At 36.5% G+C, this 23,487-nt stretch overlaps 1 protein-coding gene and 1 long non-coding RNA gene across 2 annotated transcripts in view; one reads left to right on the top strand and one right to left on the bottom strand.

The window, feature by feature from the left end:
• LOC149801361 (tetraspanin-3-like) overlaps positions 1-10,482 on the bottom strand; it is a 31,366-nt gene extending 20,884 nt beyond the window's left edge. The window contains exons 1-3 of the mRNA XM_089955424.1: positions 10,313-10,482; positions 8,153-8,344; positions 5,096-5,170 (exon numbers count right to left, since the gene is read on the bottom strand). Coding sequence (XP_089811550.1) covers positions 5,096-5,170; positions 8,153-8,344; positions 10,313-10,375 — 330 coding nt within the window. The 5' untranslated portion in view covers positions 10,376-10,482. The remainder of the gene's footprint in view (positions 1-5,095; positions 5,171-8,152; positions 8,345-10,312) is intronic.
• A 341-nt stretch (positions 10,483-10,823) lies between these two features.
• LOC149801360 (uncharacterized) lies at positions 10,824-13,613 on the top strand. Its single transcript, XR_016420460.1, has 2 exons — positions 10,824-10,905; positions 12,125-13,613. It is a non-coding gene; the product is annotated as an uncharacterized LOC149801360 (long non-coding RNA).
• Positions 13,614-23,487: the final 9,874 nt, after the last annotated feature.

The following is a 23,487-nucleotide window of genomic DNA, read 5'->3' as shown; positions in this document are numbered from 1 at the left end:
GACACTAGTCTTCATCACCTTGCTCTTGCATCTCCATCTCAAGTACAACTGTTGTGGGGTGCGCTTAGAGGATGGTTGGCTATTTTTCTGTTGTGGTAGCATCCCCTTCTTTGGAAACTAGGCAGCACCATGCCTCAATCAAGGTGTGTTCAGTTATTGTCTGGTTTCAATGGATTAGTAACTGATGCAAGGGACCTATACTGGTGGTACTTAAAATCTTGATATCCAATAGCAGCAATGAGTCTGATGAATATTCAGCCCTAAGAAGTATACAATGCAACATTCTGTTGTGGTTGAGAATTTTGATCAACAATGCCATGGCTTTAGACAATTTGTGCCTTGATGCTTCAGCCTCCAACAACTACTGAAAAGCAACAGCAGACTGATTCTTCTTTCTGAAAACTGAAAGGGGTCACTGCAAAGAGATCAGTGTATATTGCTATGGTCACTAAGGACCTTAATTCTGACTCAAAAGTCTCTAATGCTTTAAAAGAAGCAAGCAGACAACCCCAACAAAATTCCCATGCAATGCTGTGGCATCCAAGAGGTGAAGCTTATGGGCCAGGAGGGCTGATGAACCCAAAAGATGGAAGTTGATTTAAAAGATCTCAGGACAGAAAGGAGGACAGACTACCCTTTATTTTGCCTTGCCAATTCTTGTGCTTTCCCCAACTTCTGTGCAAGTTCTCTGACTGTAAATGAGTGAGAAAGCAAGATCAGGTTTGTTCTAGCATTGCTACTGAAAGTCTTTCAAAGCTAGATATTTTTTTAGTGTTATCTGAGCATGAAGGCTTAGGGCACATATCAGGGGGATGAAGGCAGTATTCTTCATATATGGGCCTGTCGTAGAACCATGTCTCTTCCTCTTTGGTGATCACCTGAGATACTCGGTGGGATGGATTTGAAGATCCTAGGAGAGAGGGTGCATCCCCACCTCCTGATCATCAACCAATTCCTAAGAATCTACTATGATGGACAAATCAATATCATCATCCAGCTCCAAACTTCGGTTGGATACATGAATGTCAGACCTGGAACAATCCCTCTGCAGGGAAGGCTGGAATGAAATTACACAGCAAATCTGCACTTTCTCATGGAGAGTGAGTGAAGTGTCTCTTGTATGTACTTTGCCTGAAGTAGGTGAACATTTCTCATCCCTCCAGGACATCTAAGGGAAAGGGGAACTAACCCTTCTCCTTCCAAGATAATAATGCCTTAGTAACATCTGGTGGTCTTTAAACAGCACATGCAGAGGACCATGTAGAAGACATCCATGGCAGTACAGTACGATCTCTCTTTTATAAGGGGAAACTCCAAATCCCATAAGAGCTGAATGGGAATATGGGGAATGAGGGGACATCAGTCAGATTTTCATTCTGGTTGCATGGATAAATGCAGGCTAAGTTGCTGAAGTTTGTCCAACTGTATCAGGTAATGTGGCTATAGTGGGCAATCCCTGACCTCACACTTTGATTCAGCTTGTTTTCTTGATGCCTGGTACCCAGTGACCAGAATCATGATCAGTGACCAGTACTAGGTGATTTGTAATCGCTCAATGCCCACCTAAAATCAATAACTATCTAGATCTGTGGAAATAACTTTCCTCAGAACTAAATGAACTAAAACAACACGTTACCCTCTTGGGGTGGCAGGAATTGCTCATTGCCTGACCTTGGATACTTGGAGAATATTGACACTCCTCTAAAGTGATGGTGGTTGTTGGGGGGCAACACAACCAAACTCCACAATTGGGCTCAGTTCTACCCCTAACAGAAGTGTGTGTGTGTGATTAGGATTTTTAACATAGCTTTTAACAATTTTTCAGTCATATCGCTAAGATGTCTGCAGTTTGGCAGTTGATAGTGATGTGTAGCACTGGGGCATCAAGCCACAGACATGTAGCATGATGTCCCACCCAGTCACATTATCCTGACACCAGGCCAACTAGTCCTAAAACAAACCTCTTAATGCTGAGTGCCAAGTGAGGTAGCTGTTAGTACCATTTTTGTAAGTCTTTGGTATGACTCAGCCGGGGTTCAAACCCATGATCTACTGCTTCTGAGGTGGACGCTCTAACCACTAGGGCATCGGAGCGGTCCCTAACATTAGTAAGACTGTCCTTGTGCTCTAGATGTTGCTTTTACTCCTATCTATAGCTGCAGGGTTTGGGTGGGGAATGCACTCAATCCCAACAAGCTTACTGCTCTGCTCTTTTCTAAGACACACCATCTTACTGAGAATGATGTTGCTCTGCCTAATTTGGGGTAGCATAAACAATCCTCTGCAAAGTAACTGTTACCACCTCTAGGATGGTAACAGTAGTTCTCTACTGGAAGATGCTGTTTCTCCTCTTTTATTCAGTGAGACAAAGTTGATTCCAGTCATGGTATGTACACTGAGATCTTTAGGATTTAGAGGAAGAGGAAGAAGACAGCACTTCTTTCTTCCTCGTATATGTATGTCTCTATTGTCAGAACATTACAACAAATTAGACATTTGCCAATTTATGAAAATATTTGTACATGAAATATGTGTGGTGTGAGTCCCCCATGAGGCCTTACTTTAATGCCCATACTTACCCACACTTGTGACATCTGTAAAGAAATTTCTGAAATGAGAAGTCTTTTGGATGACCAAAACAAATGATGATACAAGGGTTGCAACAGTCAGTCTCATTGTTATCCATGCTACTTTATTCATTGTTATATATATATATATATATATATATATATATATATATATATATATATATATATATATATATATATATATATAATGTGTATTATTTTCATAATAAAACTTTTGTGAAGGTTATTTAATTAAAGACATTTTAATGCTAAATATCCATGAATGAGTTTGTACTGTAAAATGAATCATAAGTCATGTATCAAATTTTAAAGTACTTCATTCATAAGTTTCAAGGTTGACAGGTACTGAAATATCAGTACACATAACATTTATCCAACAAGGACATGAGTTCCTGGAATGAAAGTTATGGGTTTCCTAGAAAAGGCAACTGACCTATTTCCTGATTAGCTAGTGTAAACTATGTGACCCCTGTTTACTTACTAAATATTTCAAAACACCAGATGATTCAGTCATTGCTCCAGTATTGCATTTTCTCTCTATTGTGTACTGGCTTTGTATATAAAAGAATTATTACGTGGAATCATTCATTCATTCTTAATAGTATTATTGGTCTTTTAAGAGTTACTGAGAGGACTGATTCATTTAATTGTCATCATTCGTTGGAATTATAGTGCTCTAATATTTATTCATAGATTAACAGATGTATTTGAATTACCATGAACTCGTTCAAGGATATTTGGATTTATAGCTGGATTGGAATTACCATGAATTTAAAGACATTTCAGGATTATAATATAGTGATGCTGCTGTATTGTTGGTACATCAGTACAATACAGACATCATTCGAAATAACTTTGGAATTTATTCGGATTACTTGGAACTATTGGAACTTTTGGAACCGATAGAACTTTTAGGATTTTAGCAATTGATTCACCATACTGTAAGTCATTTTTAATTCTCTACTTTATATTTTTGGGAAATAAATTATTATTTTAACATTTATAAATCTTGTTGGTTATTCCTTTTTCTTGTTACAGAGTTTAAGACCCTTGAGTCATAACATTGTATTTTTTACCAAATGAGCTGTAAACAAAGGAACATCATATATATATATATATATATATATATATATATATATATATATATATATATATATATATATATATATATATATTAATGCAACAAGAATTAAATAATGACTGGAGGAAAGTGTAATCTCTACTAAGGCCATAGGGAGATTACTTAGATGTTAATAACACATACTGCATTAAATAAAATTAATGATGCTATTTTATGCACACCCATACAAATATAAACACTCATAGTGAAAACATGAATGGATAATTTTGATGACTCATTAGAAATTTAATTCCCAAACCCATGATGACTAGGGAGATAGGTGGCTCATCATGTATAAAGTACTGTGTCCCTAATAAAGCTGTATGAATATCAGGTCCTGATACAGTATAAAGCACTGTGTCTCCAATAAAGCTGTATGAATATTAGGTTCCGTTACAGCATAAAGCAGTGTCCCTAATAAAACTGTATGAATATTAGGTACTGATACAGCATAAAGCACCGTGTCCCTAATAAAGCTGTATGAATATCAGGTCCCGTTACATCATAAAGCAGTGTCCCTAATAAAGCTGTATGAATATTAGGTACTGATACAGCATAAAGCACTGTGTCCCTAATAAAGCTGTGTGAATATCAGGTACTGATACATCATAAAGGGCTGTGTCCCTAATAAAGCTGTATGAATATCAGGTACTGATACAGCATAATGATGACTGTATTATATTTTTTTAAGCAAGCATTATTATTCATGTTTTGACTCGAGATGTCTGAAAAAGAATGCGGAGGTGCTATTGATGTGAAGTCAGATAGGATCGATGCACATATTCTAATAATTTCTAGAACAGGAGGATGGTACATCTTGCATGGACGAGTTTTCCATTGAGTAATGAGTAAGCTAAGCAACAGTGACAGGTAACATATATCATTGACATTAAACATGTGTTTATATACGTAAGATGATAACTGACATTAAACGTGTTTATATATGTAAGACCATTACTGGTATTAAACATGTGTTTATATATGTAAGACCATTACTGGTATTAAACATGTGTTTACATATGTAAGATCATTACTGGTATTAAACATGTGTTTACATGTGTAAGATCATTACTGGTATTAAACATGTGTTTATATATGTAAGACCATTACTGGTATTAAACATGTGTTTACATATGTAAGATCATCACTGGTATTAAACATGTGTTTACATATGTAAGATCATTACTGGTATTAAACATGTGTTTATATACGTAAGACCATTACTGGTATTAAACATGTGTTTACATATGTAAAATCATTACTGATATTAAACATGGGTTTATATATTAAGATAATATCTGGTATTAAACATGTGATTATATATGATAGATCATTACTGTTATTAAACATATATTCATATATATAACATCATTATGAAGCTACTTACATCATCCCTATATAAATAACCCAGGACACCAGCAGTCACTTCAGCTATCAAGACCACAAGCAGGATGAAAAAGAACTGAAAATTGATCATGAAAAATCTAATGAAAGAGATACAAACACCTACCTATTATACATATCTTAGTCATTATGGTTGCTCTAGATTCAGGTACAATAGTCATTATTGCAGCTATGAATTCAGGTACAACAGTCATTATGGTAGCTTTCAATTCAGGTAAACAGTCATTATGGTAACTATGAATTCAGGTACAACAGTCATTATGGTAGCTTTCAAATCAGGTACAACAATTATAGCAGCTATAGATTCAGGTACAGTAGTCATTATGGTAACTATGAATTTAGATACAATAGTCATTATGGTAGCTTTCAATTCAGGTACATCAGTCATTATGGTAGCTTTCAATTCAGGTATAACAGTCATAAAGGTATCTATAAATTCAGGTACAATATTGGTCACTATGACAGCTATAAATTCAGTACAATAGTCACCATGGCAACTATAAATTCTGGTACAATAGCCATTATGGTAGCTATAAATTCAATTACAATATTCACTATGGCAGCTATAAATTCAAGTACAATAGTCATTATGGCAGCTATAAATTCAGGTAGAATAGTAACTATGGCAGCTATAAATTCTGGTCCAATAGTCAATATGGCAGCTATAAATTCAGGCACAATAGTCACTATGGCAGCAATAAATTCAAGTACAATAGCCACTATCGTAGCTATAAATTCAGGTACAATAGTCATTATGGTAGCTTTAAATTAAGTAAAATCATGACAATATGCATCTCTCATTATATGTTATCTGAGAAAATCTACCAAGTGAATGAAAATACATAATATGTACAACCTGACTGCTCGGTCAGCATAACTATTCATGTCTTACTTCATACAAAGAAACCTTAATATATCACACCTCAAGCATCATATTTACCTTGTACAGAGCAACCTCATGTAATGGTCAATTTTCTTAAACAACAACCTTTCATATTCTGACCGTGTCTAATTTTTCTTTCTCTTCATATCATCTACACATTTACCACACCCCCAACCCACCCACCATACCTAGCCTTAACAGATCAATTCCAACTGCCACTGCTTAAAAGAGGTATCACTCCAATATTTAAATTAAGTTTGCTGAAAAGATTAGATGAAACAATGTCACCTGGGCTACCAAAGTTAAAGACGTTATTCTGCTTCAGTTTTGGGTATATCTGGCTAAATTAAGATGTTGGAGAAGAAAATCAATTTTTCTCACTATTTTTTGCAGAGAATTAAGGATCTGACATTATGGCATTCTAGTGATTCTGTACCAAGCTTAATGCCTTATTTTCACCCATGCAACAGAGAAATCTAGCTGTTTTGCTAACCTTACTTTTCTTATCTCAGTCTAGTCATCTCAGACCAGTTGTTGCAGTCAAAGTGTCCACATGCTCAGAACTACTTTTAAAAAAAGAAACCCTTGTTGTCTGCTGCTGTGCCTGATGTAGCTGTTCTAAAATCAAACAACAACAACGACAAATCTATAACAAAAAGACAGTAACCAAATGTCAATCCATCTTTGAGAACACACCATACAAAACACTTTGAGACAAAGACACACACGCATACGATGTCGAGCTTTTTGTATTATGCTAGTTTGTTCCACACAGCATGGTCAATTTTATCCTATATGCAGGCCTAGCTCAGTACATTTTCAGGTCAGCATCATTAAATGTAGCTAAAGCTACCTAACTAGTTATAAATACTTCGTGTGAAACAAATTATATACTGTCAGCTACATTTAATGACGCTGACCTGAAAATTGACTGTGCTACAGATAGGATAAAATTCTCAATGCTGTGTGAAATGAACTATGACAGAAAACACTGATCCTTGCATATAAACTATAGACCTATACACTTCATAGCCTCCCAACTCTCTTAACAACAACGGAAAACTTAGTAACAGCCAGAAATGTGTTATGTCAAACATGCTTTATTCTAATTTTGTTAAGCATCTCCATTGTGCCCCAGTTGAATCAAAAATATACCTTCAATATTTAATGACAAATAATGCACTTACCAGCCAGAAGGAATCATTTATCCATCAACACATTAATCCATAAGCAAATTTCACTGCAGCACTTGCCATATTTCCAAGACAGAAAAATAAATTTTGAAAAAAATCTGTAAACTTGAAAGTTTAGCACATGGTCTTCCGCTAGGGTCCATATTTGGAGGGTCTTTAATACACGTGGGTAATTTTACAATTAATATTAAGGAAACACAAGTATGTCACAAACAGTTTCACCTCCTCCAAAGAAAAGGAGAGCTACATACAATAGTGACACAGATCACTAACTACCCATGAATAATCTAATGCAACATGTTACTCTTTGTTACAGCCTGCACTAAGTATAACTACAGTAGAGCTGAGTACCAAGTACCGTTCCATTATTTACAATATAACTTTTCAAAATTGGAACTGATGAAAATGAAACAATTTCTTGTAATAAATATTGATTATTTATTGTCAATTTCATATAACATCCATATATTAAATGTGATAATACCTCATTACTATGCGACGTTTTATGCTGTTATTTTTCTTTGCTCACATATTAATGAGCTGCATGTAAACATTTGCACGTGAGCTATATTACACTAGTGAAGAGTTCTTTTTACTTTAAATGAAAATATTGGGTGAGAAAAATAATCTACGTTGGGTTTAGACAGAGACAAGGAAATCCCAGTTGTGGGGTTACATTATATGTCTCCCACTCAGCAAGCCTCGTGGGGAGACAAATAATGTAACCCCTTGACTGGGATTTCCTTCTCTCAGTCCAAACCCCAACATAGATTCTATATATCTTGAACAGATTTAAAGTTATGAAGCAGAAACAAAAAGTGTGCTAGACAGATGGATGGAAACACAGAGACTATATTTCCCAATTTTCTGTGGCACAAGAATGCTACTACACACTCTGGATCATAATGCAAACTTAATCTCATGTCAACCTTCATTGAACTGAGCCATATAAAAAAAATCATACCACAGCCAGGAGACACTTATGTTCCTTGTAAGCTGCCGCACATCCAATACAGCCCAAGATGAAGAGGAAAACTCCAACTGTAATGACAATACTTGCAGGAATCAAGGTCAAATTGTCCTTTGTCAGGTGACTGTAGTTGTTATAAGTATGGTAAACCCATGCTCCAATGAAGATTAAGCCAGCTGCAGCACCCTGAAATAATTATGTAACACACAAATATATACAACACCAATCACATTATAAACAAGTGATTTAAGTTACCAAGATTTCAGCAATCTGCTTTTATAAAAAAATAAGTTAATTATCAAATTTACTATAAGACACAATCTATGCTCGCTTATAAGTTCAATCCAATTGGAAAATGCAGAAAACCTGGTCTGCCATCACATACCATGTCAGCAGTTCTGGGTCCATGCAGTTTGCAAGGAGCAATCAGTAAAATAATCAACGTAGACCCTGATCTGTCATCACATTATGTGATGGCATATCAGGGTCTATGTTGTTTGCAGATGGAATTGACTTATAAGTGGGTATATATAGTAGGTTGACACTTGCATTGCAAATGTCAAAGTTCTGTCACACTCAAAACTTGAAGCACAGTAAGGTCAAGTTTAATAAAAAGGTTCTGATGTAATGAATAGTAAATTCTATAGGACTCAACATCTTTATCATGAATGTGTAGTATTTGATTTTGAAACAAGAACTTTTTCCAAACTGCCACAAAAAATGCAAATTTTTGTTGCAGTTTACACAAGGTGATATAGCGCTGAGTAAGACAACAGTGACTGGGTAGAAAGATGAAGGAAAGAGTGGGGCATTTTGATTAAAGCCTCATTAACTTATTCGGATACCTGAACATAAATTTCTAGAAACTTGTATATCTAGCATTTTATAAAGGTTATATTAGTTTGGATACCTCGTATGAGAGGGGTGAGAACAAATTTTGTATTTACAGGGAAACTGCATTTAATAAGCAAACCTTATTCTCTCAGGAAGCTAGCAAATGTTTTGATTGCCATTTATGCACCAGCTTCTACATGTCCTTTAAAAACATAACATTCTGTTATCTTATTTTGGATTTCATATTCAGTGCTTATGGGTTAAATGAATTTGTACTAAGCAGCTCATAAGCAAACAAAAAAGACCAGTTTGCCTGCCAGAAAGTAACAACCCAAAAACTTTTCTAGAATATTGTTCCAATTGATTCTTCTCCTTAGAATATATAACTGAAATTGACAATCCTATTAATGAAACAAAATAGCGATTTAAATAGCAACTCTTTTGAACTGATGAAATTACAACATTCTTTACAAGGACTGCTGAATCAATGATGGAGTTCATAATTACAGCTTTATACAAATGAAGGAAGATAACATTTTAAACTATGTCTCTTTGTTTTTAACTGTATCAAACAGTCTAAATATGACTTTATGTACTTTCAGCTTTGATCATCCAAAATGATATTCCTGAAACTTCGACTACTCATTCCGATGTCAACAACATCAGAACACGCTATACAAGGCTGTTATTTGGATAGTAAGACTGCGCTAAAACAAAACCAAAATGTGCTATGTCTTACATTGTACGACTATTGTTCTCCATAAGAATTTTATTAAAGAGTATACCTTTATATAAAATCAAACAGAAAGTCATACTACCCAGAATACTTCATTTTTACATGCAAGTTTTCTTCAGTATTTACTAATTTAAAAAAAAATCATTTGTCATCCTTACTGATGCCGCCCAGTAATCTGAAATGGCGACAAGTAGGGTTGTGTTATTCTATATGGATTTTCAAAGGTTGATAAAAACTGGAATTGATATCGGAAAATGCTGCACAGATTGCCCCTTCAACTGACTGTAACTAAAGAGAATCGAGAAAAAGTGTTGTCTCAAAACGATCGTACTGCTGACGTAAATGTCTGCAATAATTGCAGCTTTTTACAAATTTGAGACAAGATCACAAATCCGTCATGCAGATGGCTTAGTTTCGGGACTGGTTTATTGGAAAGTGTCAGAAGCAAAGTAATTTGGCATTAGACTTAGCCAATTTTGTTCCGTTTTTCTACAATGCGGGTAGGCACTTTGCACTCAACACATTTAACTGCTCTATTCAATGTGAAAAGGTCAGATCAAGCACCTACAAATGAAAATACATACCCAAAATATTACACCAATCACTGTAAGAACGACTTTTGACGTGACTAACGGGCAGTTTGCCATGTTTTTTCACGCTATAAATATATAGATACGCTTGTTATTTATAAATTTCATTCACTGTCATGTGAATCTAATGAATATTCAGACTGTAATTTACAAACATCAGAAACAGAAATTTGTTTTGAATTAAGATTTACGTAGAGCACCAGTCTGGGATGTACAATGTTTGTATCTTTTGGTTAAAGAGCTGGTGTATCACAAAAAGTCTTGTTCAGTTTTTAACGAAACGAAAAAATACAGATGATTCCTTCGATGCAATACATAATCAGTAAATTGTGGAGCTTTTGGGGAAATACAACCTCTGGTACCTTCAAATCTTACTTTTTGTGCAAATTTAATGTTTAAATAATTCACAGAAAGACGGAATAGAAAATCTAATGTATGTATGTATGTAGGTAGGTAGGTAGGTAGGTTTGTACCTATGCATGTGAGGGCCCCGGGTGGCTGAGTGGTTTATTGAGCGCTCGCCTTTAGAGATCAACTACCATTGCACCTGTCTACGTGGGTTTGAGTCTCAGACTCGGCCAATGTGGGTATGTGAGAAAGCTTCAAGTAACTTCCTACGGATTGGTTGTTCTGACCGGGGTTTTCCCCGGTTCTTCCTCCACCAATTATGGTGTCCGCCATGTTTAGCCTATCTTGCGCTAAGAAATGGCGTTAAACCCAAAACAACAGCATGTATGTACGTGTGCTACAGCATCATTGTTCGATAGGTAATTAGTCTGTGGATAAATAGTTTGAATACAATTTTCATAGAAAGCTGATTTATGGACAAAATGCAGAAGAAAAGTATATTAAAAATACAGCATTCTCATGTTAGTAATGGACTCTCATATAAACAAGTTCTTTAACATTTAATACACGTTTATCCTTTCTTCAAATAGACTATCGATTTGTGCAAATGCGGCCTTCAAACAAAAGCGGTGAAGCCCCACATTGAAATGTATTTCTTGTGGGATGACTTTGGATACTAAACATTAAGCCCTTAGATTTTAGTCGTTTATCTCCCTGCGGCACGTACGATTCCTTCAATTTGTATGTTTGCATAGTTTTTAATTTATTTATTTAACCGCTACTAAATACCACTAAAACAAGCCACATGAAGAAAAGATGCATCGAATACCCTCGTATCTTCAGCTGTCCGTCTCTCTTTGCCTGATTTCTAATTTACGCCCAGTTTCCTATTTTATATGGGGCGGTCTCTAGCCTAAAGCCAAATATTAAAGTCATATTGGTGCCAGTGTTTCTGACTTGTAAATTTTCCTCTTGTGCAGTTATTGATTTTCGTGTCTTATGCGTACTTGCATGTTGTTGTTTTTTTGTTTTGTTTTTTTTTTTTTGTATTTTTTTTCCCCGAAAGATTTAACCAATGATTTTGGCTTATAGTAGCCTTTGAATTTTGTGATCTCAAATTGGGTGTTGCGACGTCGCTATTTTGTTCAGCAGAATGCCAGTCGGGATGTTTTCAGGGCCGTACAGTTTTCGCCTCAGTAATAAAGGCTTTTCGGGGTCAGAATGAAAGCTTAGGGTAGAAAGCTTACCTATGTTTTAATGCTACTCTAGCAATGTCAAATTTCGCCAAGTTACCTAAGCTCGAGCTGTCCTTATTTGCGGTATGCATGAGTCCCATACAGTCGTATCGTTTTGAGTTGGAAAATGTAAGTAGATCTGAATTTCGGTACTAAGGGTATTTATTGTAATAAAATAAGTAGCCCAGTCTGAGTCATTAATTGCCATTTTCCATCGTTTTAGTGAAGCAGAAGAGAGGATGAACAGACCATTTGCTGGAAAACAAAGCTTTCTACGAAAATGAAAAATACAAACGTAATAACGTCAAAAGAAGCATCTAACCGACGGAGATTTTCTCTAATTGGGTTAGCTCATTTTGTTATGATGATAATCCTGATACGACTGACTTTGAAAATAAAATCGCAAAAGATCTTGGCAGACAAATAATTGGTTAATTTACCCAAGGAGGATCATATGATCATAAACGACATTGTGCAAGATTAATTATAGATGATGCTGAACTAGATTTTATAATTGCTGATACAACGAAGAAAAATACGTTTATAAGTCGAAGTAATGTTAATTTATCGGATTCAACTAGATTAGGTACAATTGTGCACCCGATCCCTACATTGTTAAAGCCTTCCGGGTGAATTGTGAGTTACACTGATGGTGAGTCACCGCAGTTTACTCATTTAAGATTTTGGATGCTCGCGTACGTTTCGATAAATTTATTATCTATGATAAATAGATTTTATGATGCTGCAGTTAGTGACCGCAATTTACTCATTTAAGATCTTCAATGCTCGCGTACGTTGCGATACATTTATTATCGATAATAAACCGATTTTATGATGATGCTGTAGTTAAAGTCCCCACATATTCATTTTATATCAATAAAAAAATACAGGATTGCTAGAACAACTAAATATTGGCACTGATGCATCATGGGGCGAATGGAGAATAAAACAAGAAAAGATACTTAGTTTTTCTGAATCTGCCGACGTTGAAATTAAGGATATTTCTTACAAAAACAATCAAATATCAGGATTGTCATCTGCACCATCGGTATATGATCCTGTGACCAGACATAAGACTGTTTATATTAACGGACCAGGAAGATCAGGAAAGACAACACGGGCAGTTTAATCATTTCGTCAAAGTTCGAAGAACTCTGTTGATATGATTGTTTTAACGCCGACACATAGACTCGCCAGAGAAATGAACGAACGAGGAGTAAAATCCCATACTTATCACAGCTTCTTTCGATGGAAGGGAGATACATGGACTCCTGAACGAATGGGCGAAAAATATATTCCAGAGATTATTATCTAGGATGAAATATGCACAGTACAGTTGGATATGTTAAAAATATTTCTTGATCGGTTGTTGACAAAAAATACTGATGTGATAATGTGTGGCGATCATGGTCAATCGCCATCTTTTGTTGGATTGTCTCGGCGTGAATGCCTAAAAACATTTGTAGACTATTATGAGGAAATAACTGATGATCATAGAGCGCTTGATCCAGAATTAAGAGAACTTACGAAATTAATCAGACTACAACCAAAACAAATTCGGTGTGAAATAATGTGTGAGATAATTTCAGAAACTCCTATGAATGATTTTATATAAGTGTAGAGACCAGATGATTTGATAGTTGGAAATAGAAAGATAGTTCGTGATACATTTCAACAACAATTATTTCTGTTACATAAAGTAAATTTTCAAATCTATCGTTATCATTGTGTTATCACCCAGCAGATACGCGACGGCAAAATATCGAAGTTGAAATTCCAGGCGCACTGACTTTGTCAGGGGGAAACAAAATCTTGTATTAAATGATATTGTTTTAGTTCCTGTCATTGTTGTTGAGCATGTATTATCAATGGGAAAAAAACTCATTGGACTCTAGGATATGCTATAACGATTCATTCATCTGAACGATTAACTCTTTCTGATACTACTATTTGGAATGCTGATGATCGTGTTGAGTGGTCAGACTTAGTTTATCTTGCACTGTCTCGTGTTAGAAGAATATCTCAGCTGCATAGAATTGTCATAGACTTCACAGAAAATATTATCCAAACTGCTAGCAATGGCGATGATGTAAATAAAAAATTAGTTATAAACAATGTAATAAAAAATAAATGCGACTTTGATCTCGACGCTGAACTTTTCACGACATTGAAACAACGACAGAATAATCAGTAACACAGTAATGTTGTGGCAGTATTCAAATACTAATCCAAGACATTTTACCGTAGATAGAATTAATAGTAGTCTTGGTCACACACGCGAAAATGTGATGCTGACCTGTCTTGAATGTAATCGACGTCGTTTTGGTTCACAGAAGTAAATGTGGTGGTAATTGTGTGTCTTCACGAAGTACTTTTAAAAGTGCACGTACAAATCCACGTTGAGGAGCAGTTCAATCTAGTCTGTAGATTACAGCTATACCACTGGATCTTACCCCGCTGAAAATTGTATGTGACGTCACACTCCAAATAGGATCAATTGCTCTTTTTTTTTTAACCACCTTTAAGTTCACCGGGTTTATATAAGTACCTCACATTCACATTACCTAGTACTGTTTTTTTTTTTTTTTTTTAAAAGTCATGTTATTATATTCGTATATGTTATTTTTCAATCGCATTGGTTTGTTTCATAGAAATCGCACTAGTAATTTCATTATTTAACGCAGCTATCAAACTTGGCAAGTTTTTCTGAGAGATTTTTAAAAAAAAATGAAATTTAACGAGTGAATGAACTTCACATCTGCAATATGCCGTTGTTGTAAATCCTTATTTTTATAAACTACATCATGAACGTAACATGCTTGAACAGTCGCATGTATTGGATACTCTCCAGTCTTGGTTGATCTAGCTCATCAAGTTGGGTTCCAGGACCACAATAATTATTTCCAGGAAGATGTTTTTCTCCTGGATACTTAGCCCATGGAGATCCTGGTAATTTTCCCAGTGAAGCAGCTATATCACCAACAGACACTTTGTGTCCAGAGATAAATTGTATTTCCTTGTACCACATTTTACACACTTACCTGTAAGTGCATGCTTTTTATATTTTTTCTTTTGTTATTATTGGTGTTAATCCACTTGTAAAAGGATGTTTTCTGCATCGAACACAATATATTTCTACAACGTGGATGTCATTGATTTCTCAGCGACACGAAAACAAGAGCCAGTAAAACATCATCCAGCGACACTAAATTCTATCAGAGCAATTATCATAGGTCCATCTGGGACTGGTAAGACGCAACTGTTATTCAATCTGATAATGAGATCGCTCAAGTGGGATAAATTCTATTTAGTGGCACCATCTGTAGATGATCAGAGATGCTACGGTGTTCTTAAAGATTTTAGTGAAAATGCAAAATTGTTGGACGAGGATGGCAATGTTACTCAGCGATATACACAAATACCTAAAGTGATCATAGATAACTGCAATAGTTTAGTTATGTTTAATGGAGTTGATACACATACTCTGAGAAACATTCATCAGGCTTGGTGTAGTGGGGACATGGATATGATTAAATTTAAAAACTTCTTTTAAATTTACACGATCCTCGGTCGCGATATCTTATAGGTCTTGATAAAATCTTTGTATAAAAAGACTGCAGCAGAGAGGGTGCGACCACAAATGAGTGTCCAGTGGATAAACAATACACACATACAAATTTGAAAACAAACGACAAAAGATAAAGTAACAAAATGATATAACCCAATTAGAGAAAATCTCGGTCGGTTAGAGGCTTCGGTTTGACGTTATTACGCTTGTATTTTTCATTTTCGTAGAAAGATTTATCTTTCGTAAATGGACTTTTCAGAAAATGTTCTGTTACCCTCACTGCTGCTAATGATCTTACTCCGGCTCTATTCTTATTCGTGGCAAAATGCCATAGTTTAAATTCATCGCACTCATTTCCAATCAGTTTAGGCAACTGAAAGATCTCAAATTTAGCCCTAACAAGGGTTGTTTACATCTCAGGCTCCATTTTTCACTCCTAATGTCCGATTCTATGTATTGTCTCTCGCTCTCTTCTCGTTACATTTTGCCTCTGGAAGTCGGTTCAGGTCGTGGAGCTCTGTACACTGTTCGGCCACATCTAGCAAGCTTGGTATAGAGTAGTTGCTGTACGCATTCTTGTAATAAGAAAATATAACACACACACACACACACACACACGCTCCCCCCTCCCCCCGATTAAAATCAGATATCCACTGTCCTACGTGAAGATCTGACAGCGACCGCTTAGGGATTATGTTCTGGTGACATTTATATTAGCCAGTAGAAATGCAGCTTTCTGAAATTCGGAAGCGATTCAAATCTTATGGCACACATTTATGCTCTTAAGTCATACTGGTCATATATTATCAGTAATTTTGATGATGTACTTGGTTCATATCTTCATAATATATCTGATGAAGAATTCATTCAGCTTTTAATAAGAGGGGAATTCCCATACATCTGTGGACTGAATGACCCCGTAGTGTACAGACATTTTGTCATGACAGCTGCTATATTTTATGCAAGAAGCCTACATGAATCTGTAACTAAACGTACAGTTTTTTTGTATAACTTGTTACTTTTTATGGCTAACTAACGAAACAACGAAAAAAATGGATGAATTAACTCAAAATTATCAAGTTGGGTTACCTCACGGATAACTTGACTGCAAAGCTTTGATTACGTCGCTATAACTGCTCGTACATTTGGATGTAAAATCTCTCCTTATTCTCAAATTGTATTGTGCGCCTCATGTATTATATTAAATTAGAGAATATAGGAACGATCCATTTTATTACTAGTAATAGCTGTCAGGATTCCACGTACAATATATATATATATATATATATATATATATATATATATATATATATATATATATATATATATATATATATATATATATATAATTTATATGTATAATTGTTTGAGTATATGTACGAGTTTGCTATATATTTTACCGCATTCGTGAGGTTGATGGACTTCTTTCTGCCCTTCGACCACTCCGGTGGCTTAAGTGGTTAGAGCGTCCACCTCGTATGCTGGAGATCGGGGGTTCGAACCCCGACTGAGTCATACCAAAGACTTACGAAATGGTACTAGCAGTTGCCTCGCTAAGCGCTCAGCAATAAGAGGTTAGTGTTATGACTGGTCGTCCTGGTATCAAGATAATGTAACTGGGTGGGACATGATGCTACATGACTGCAGCATGATGCCTCATTGCTAGACATCACTATAAACTATCACACTGCAGACGTAGCGATATGACATAAATTGTAAAAGTTACATAAAAAATCTAACACATACACGCACACGTGATCCTTTAATCGCGTGTTTGACACGTGTCTCGTATGCCGACATGGTGGCCAAGTGGAATGTTGTGAAAGATATTAGTTTCAAATCCCATGTTTTGGAAAAACTTCGGATTACAGAACAAAAAGAAATGTCAGGATTTTTAATTATTAGGGCATGTGCTTGTGGTAAGGAGGAGTATTCCTTTTATAAAATTGCACTTTTTCCAGGAAAGTAGTTGTTTTCTGTTTGAATCTTAATTCCACTAATATATTCTCACTTATTGCATCAGTGTCTTTTTATGTTTCCTTCCCTTCTCTGATAAATATCTTGCCCTCGTGATGTCAACCCGTTCAAAGTTTCCCTGCCTATTATTATCAGTGCTACAGTTAGTAATTTGTAGGCTTCGGTGTGAACACGTCAACAAACTCTCCAATGTCCTTTAAAGGGCGTGAGCTTCATCAGCTCACTTTAGTTACAGTTTTCAGATTACAACTTATACAATAATTAACATGGCAAAATTCGTATACAGTACTATAATGTACTGAGCATTTAATTTTCGGGTTGGGCGGCTGAATTTTTTTATAGATGAGATATTTTCTTTTCTTTTACATCAATATAATGTTTAAAAAATAATATATATATATATATATATATATATATATATATATATATATATATATATATATATATATATATATATAGTGATAAATAAATCTGAGCAATATATTCTTTCAGCTTTTGATATACGGAATTTTACTATTTTTTCTCTCTTTAAAATAGTGTCAGGTGCATGTTTCAGAACATGTAATTGTGTGTGTGTGTGTGATATGAATTTTTAACGTAGCTTTAACAATTTTTCAGTCATATCGCAGTGTGGCAGCTTATAGTGATATCTAGCACTGGGATATCTTGCCACACATATGCAGCATGATGTCCCACCCAGTCACCACATTATCCTGAAACCAGTCCGACCAGTCCTGACACTAACCTCTTAATGCTGAGCGAATTTTAGTACCATCTTTCTAAGTCTTTGGTATGACTCGGCCGAGGACCGAATACACGACCTCCCGCATCTGACCTGGACGCTCTAACCACTAGGCCACCGGAGCGGTCCATTCAGTTGTTGAGCCTTAATATAATTAAGGTAGACCGTGTTACGTGTCGTGGTATGTTTAGAAATACGGCAGTACAGAACTTAGTGTACTCAGCTCAAGTAATCAGCGATTGTACTAGTCAGCGGGAAATCGCAGTTGCAATCTGTCAAGTTACAGGGGGTGTACTTGACGATTCATTAACTGACCATTTACAAGAGTAGGGATAACCGAGCCGCCTTATTGGAATAGCATTTTCTGTCGAGGAGATGTTTCTATCGGAAAATAGTACCTCATAAAAAAGTGAAATCTTAGCTTTTATGGTGAAATTTAACAAGATCTTGGAAGAAAAGTCGGTAAAAGTATTAATTTTTTTTATAGAATTTGTTTGTGTTAGTTTGAATGTTAGTATGCGTCGTACAATTGTGAATACTACATAGTTATCTATAAAAAGAGTCACATGGGTCATGTACGTATTCAATACCCGACTATTTCAGTAATGGGTGTCATTTTGTAGAATTTGATTCTACATATCTTAAGTGACAAGTATTCATTTCATTTGGATTCGTAAACATCCACATTCCTTTGGAAGGTCATTATTTAGACGCCCCGATAGGTGCATACGTCAAAATTAATGTTAAAATACGTAGACATTTTTGGACAAAATGAACGTTTAGGTGTGATCCAGTATAATCCGGATTGAATGTCGCGCGCTGTGATGTCACAATGAAAGCTACGCATATTGATAATTAAATTCTTACTACTCTCGATTGTGATGATTCCAGTTATCTTCGCTACCCAAGGCCTCGATAACCCTATCCATGTAAATAGCGAGCAGCAGGGAGGGCGAATCGGACAAGTTTTTTTCGTGAAAAAACCGTTCTATCAATAATTTTACAAAAATAACTCTTATTTTGGAAAACAAACCCTTATTTTAGTAAATATGACAATAAAGGTGTCTATTTACTAAAATAAAAGGTTTTATCATGTAAATCTAATCTTGAGAACGTTATTGCTGCACCGATTTCATGTTAAAACCGTCGTGGATTTGCGCCCTCCCTGCTGCTCCCGGGGGGATATTTTTTAACTAAATAGTTTATCGGTGGAATTAAAAATTTAGGTTAACAATAATGGCCAATATCGGAGAATCACATTCTGCTAAACTAGCTCGAGAGCGACTAGAAGCAATAAAAAAATTTCTTCCTGTACGAGATTCTGTCAGAGAAAAATTACAAGCACGGCAGCAAGCACAAGTTGAATTTGCAACAGCTGCAGAACAATTATTTAAACCAATTACTGAGCCAACAAAAAAGATCGCTGAAGCCACAGCGGCAACACAGCAAGTTATCGCGGAATTACCAAAACAGATCAGCGAAGCAATAAAGTCTGCTGATGAAACACGTGCTGAAATCGGAGATGTTAAAAATATTGTCGAGGATCTATCTAAACCAGAATTAAAAACTAAATATTTTTCTCAGCAGGGTTATGTAGAAGTTATAACCGATCCTGTTAAGGTCGCTGCAGCGGGATATCAAATGCGTCATCAGCTTCTAAAGCCAGAATTTTACAACACTCCAGAACATGAGTGGAACGCTAAAGTATTTCGTGAGCATAAAGGTATTTCACAGATCAGCAAAAAACATAAGCGTGAATATGATGAGTTTGTTGAGCGAGTTAATGAAATAAAAAAGGGTATTCCAACAGCTGCTGAAACACCAACGAAGCAGCGATCTCGACACCGAAGGCAACCATCGCCTGACCCGGGTGTAACCGGTAGTGGTCTTGGTGGTCATATTACTTGTCCTGATAATATCATCAATGATGTATCACGGCTAGAAGTTCTCATCGGAGGAAAACGTGCCGGAAATAACTCTCCGGAAATAATTAATGAAGCGGCTGATATCTGTCAGCGACTATTTCGCGGCGGCATCATGGACCCTTACATCTATCGAGAACTTATTGATGAGCTCATCGACGATTAGAGAAATAATAATTAAATAAATGATAGTACACAATTCTCAACGCAGACCAGTCATGGTCAGAGTGATAAATTCACGACTACCCGTATACAGAATGACTTATGGAAACGGTTTCGGCGATGTTGTTACGAGTTTCTTTGCTGGAGTGGCACCTAAAGCAATACCGATCGTAAAACAATTAGGTATGAAAGCCTTTGATGTTGTTAAAGATAAAGCTATTGGCGCTGTTGGTAGCGCTGCCGGTAAAGCAGTCACGTGGGTCAAGGACAAACTAGCACGACTGGTACGCAGAAAAAAACCTCCACCGGTAAAATTACCAGCCACCGCAGATATGCCAGCGGATGTCAGTAAAGTAATAAACGAAGCCGCAAATCAAAAGCTAGCTGCGTTAGTCAACGAAATTCCTGAACAAATAAACACGAGTTTGGTCGCGGGAAGTGGTCTTCGTTTTAGACAATAACTTTTACAATAAAATGTTCAAATGGGAATCCGATACAGCATTCGACATAGACGAGCCAGTCTCTAAAAATAAATCAGTGCGTGATTATCAGTATTATTCTTATGACGCACGAGAACCAAACAGACGAAGACGAATTGAACTTCAGGTTCAGGATACAAGTAGATATTTCCTGCCTTCTGAAGCATTTATTGAGGTAGAAGGGAAAATTATAAAACACGATGGCACAGAATACGGACCAAACTTTAAAGTCGGTTTTGTCAACAATGGAATTATGGCGCTGTTTAGTAGCGCTATTTATATGATTGATGGAAAAAATATCGAAGCGATTCAGAATGATGTCGATGTTGCCACAACAATAATTGGTTTAGCGAGATATTCTGATGATTATACAAGATCAACTGGTCCATCAATGATGTTTGCCAAGGATAATACTGATCATCCTAATCCAGATCAATTTCGTTATGTACAAGTGCCGCGTGATACTGCAGTTGATCCACAGCCAGCTGGAGCTATAGCAAGACCAGGTGCTGCATTTTTGATGCCACACAGCCACAACCTTGATTATAACCTAGGTTTTGCGACGCGTAAATTAATGCTAAAAGGTAATAGCAGAAATTTTTCATGTGCGATTCCGCTGTCTCATATCTTTGGATTTTGCCGAGATGTCAGAAAGGTAATTTTCGGAGCAAAACATACAGTCGTGCTTGTTAGAAAAGGCGACGACAGTGATGCGCTATGGCGAGAAGCTGGTACTGGTGATGTTGATGCTGGTAATGTAGAAATAACAAAACTATCACTGTGTATGCCGGTATTGTCCCCTGCAATTGCCCAAGAACAGCGACTGCTTTCTTTCATGGATCAAGGTGGCAAAACGCTGCTATCGTGGCTTACAACAACCACAGATAGTTATCAAAGTAACGTCAATGGTACATTCACATGGCAGATAGCATCACAGCAGGGGGTTTCAGCGCCGAGACATATTTTCATTGCTCTTCAGGATGTTACACGATTAAAATCACAAACACGTTCGCATATGTTATTTGATAAACTTGGTGTCACTGACATCTCTCTGAAAATAAACGGGCATGAAGAATCAGCTGAAAATATACAATTAAATTTTGATAACAACCATGTTGCACGTGCATATCAACGATTGACAAAGTATCTAGCGCGTGATCTAAATATCGATACTGGTTTGCAAATATCGCAATTGGATTTTATATCTCATTATCCAATCTATTACTTCTCGCTGGAGCATCTTGATCTAACCAAACAGTCTGTCGTTGATATTCACCTCAGGGCTACTGTATATAGAGACCTAACAGCAGCAGGAGCTATAGCTAATTACAGAGCCGTCGCGGTCATACTTTCCGATAAAGCAATGTTGCTTGAAGGTACTGGCGGCCGAATCAGAGTCATCGATGCTCCCGTGGAAAACTTATAGGTTTTCCAAAAATATGTAGTTTTCGAAAACATGTCAATTAGATCAATCTCTGATAAATAAAATGTCATATCATCACGCTAACGTCGCTCTGACTCCTGGTCAGATCAACAAACTAAAATCAAAGCAAGCATCAGCGTCTGGAACGTCAATAACACTTAAACACGGACAACTTAGTGGTGGTCAAAATAAGTTATCTGTTACTCAAACACAGCTTAATCAAATCAATCGCGCAAGAGCATCAGGAAGCGGAATTAGACTTGATTTTACTGCCACAGCTGTCCGTGACATGGTTAAGTCCGGTGGAATATTTCCACTTATTCCAATACTTGCCGCAACACTAGCACCAGCAGCAGCCGCAGCAGCAAAGGCAGCAGCGTTAGGAACAGTTGGAACCGCAGCAGGAATGGCCCTTAAGAAAGCAGTTGGAAAAGGATATAACAAACGAGGAGGAAATATATCACAAATAGCACCACTCCTAGCGGGGCCATTGCTTGCTGCTAGAGCATTTCAACAATCTAGTATCCCAACATCTAGAAATTTGGACCAGCTCTAGCAAAAGTAAAAGCAGCAGCAGCATCAGCTATAGCAAGAGCATTAGCATCAAGACAACTACAAACAGGATCAGGTTATAAAAAAACAGGCCGCGGTCTCAGACTCCCAGGAACTTCGGCGTCATGGTATCCAAAACGGTTTTAAAAACGCTTTCAGCAAGCAATTTTGATTTACTTGATGCTGTCGCGCAGTTACGTATAAAAAATTTCAGAGGTGTATTTATGCGAGATGAATTACCAGCACGACCGAATAGCACAGAAACAGGTATTATTAATCTCGACAACAAAGAAGGTCCTGGAACTCATTGGGTTGCTTACGCGATCGATCCACGTGGAATTATCTATTTTGACTCGTACGGGCTAGCACCGCCAGTTGAGTTTTTCAGGTACGTCCAAAGATTTTCCAACATTCCAGTTTGGCAGTCAACGTTACCAACACAAACACTAACCGATCCTCGGATATGCGGCCGTGAAGTATTAAATGTTCTTGATGCGATCTCAAAATCAGCGAGTCCTCCTCACAAAGTCGTGCATGAATACACGCTGAAAAATCAATGATTTTTCCAATCACAGATGTGATTTTCAGATTTAAATAACATCATAATTGATAATGGTTGATATTTACGGAAGATCAAGCAGAACCAAGGAAAAAAAAGAAGATATCGATTTATCGAAGTATGCGATCAAAGATGAAATTGATAATCTTTTAACGTTAACCGGGATAGACCCAGATGAGGTTGTTATTTTTCAGGACAGGCA

The sequence above is a fragment of the Sinohyriopsis cumingii genome, chromosome 4 (assembly GCF_028554795.1).
Source record: "Sinohyriopsis cumingii isolate HCF-2022 chromosome 4, ASM2855479v2, whole genome shotgun sequence".
In the NCBI taxonomy this organism is placed as follows: domain Eukaryota; kingdom Metazoa; phylum Mollusca; class Bivalvia; order Unionida; family Unionidae; genus Sinohyriopsis; species Sinohyriopsis cumingii.
The sequence above is the reverse complement of the archived record's forward strand: the minus strand, read 5'-3'. Positions and strand labels throughout refer to the sequence as shown.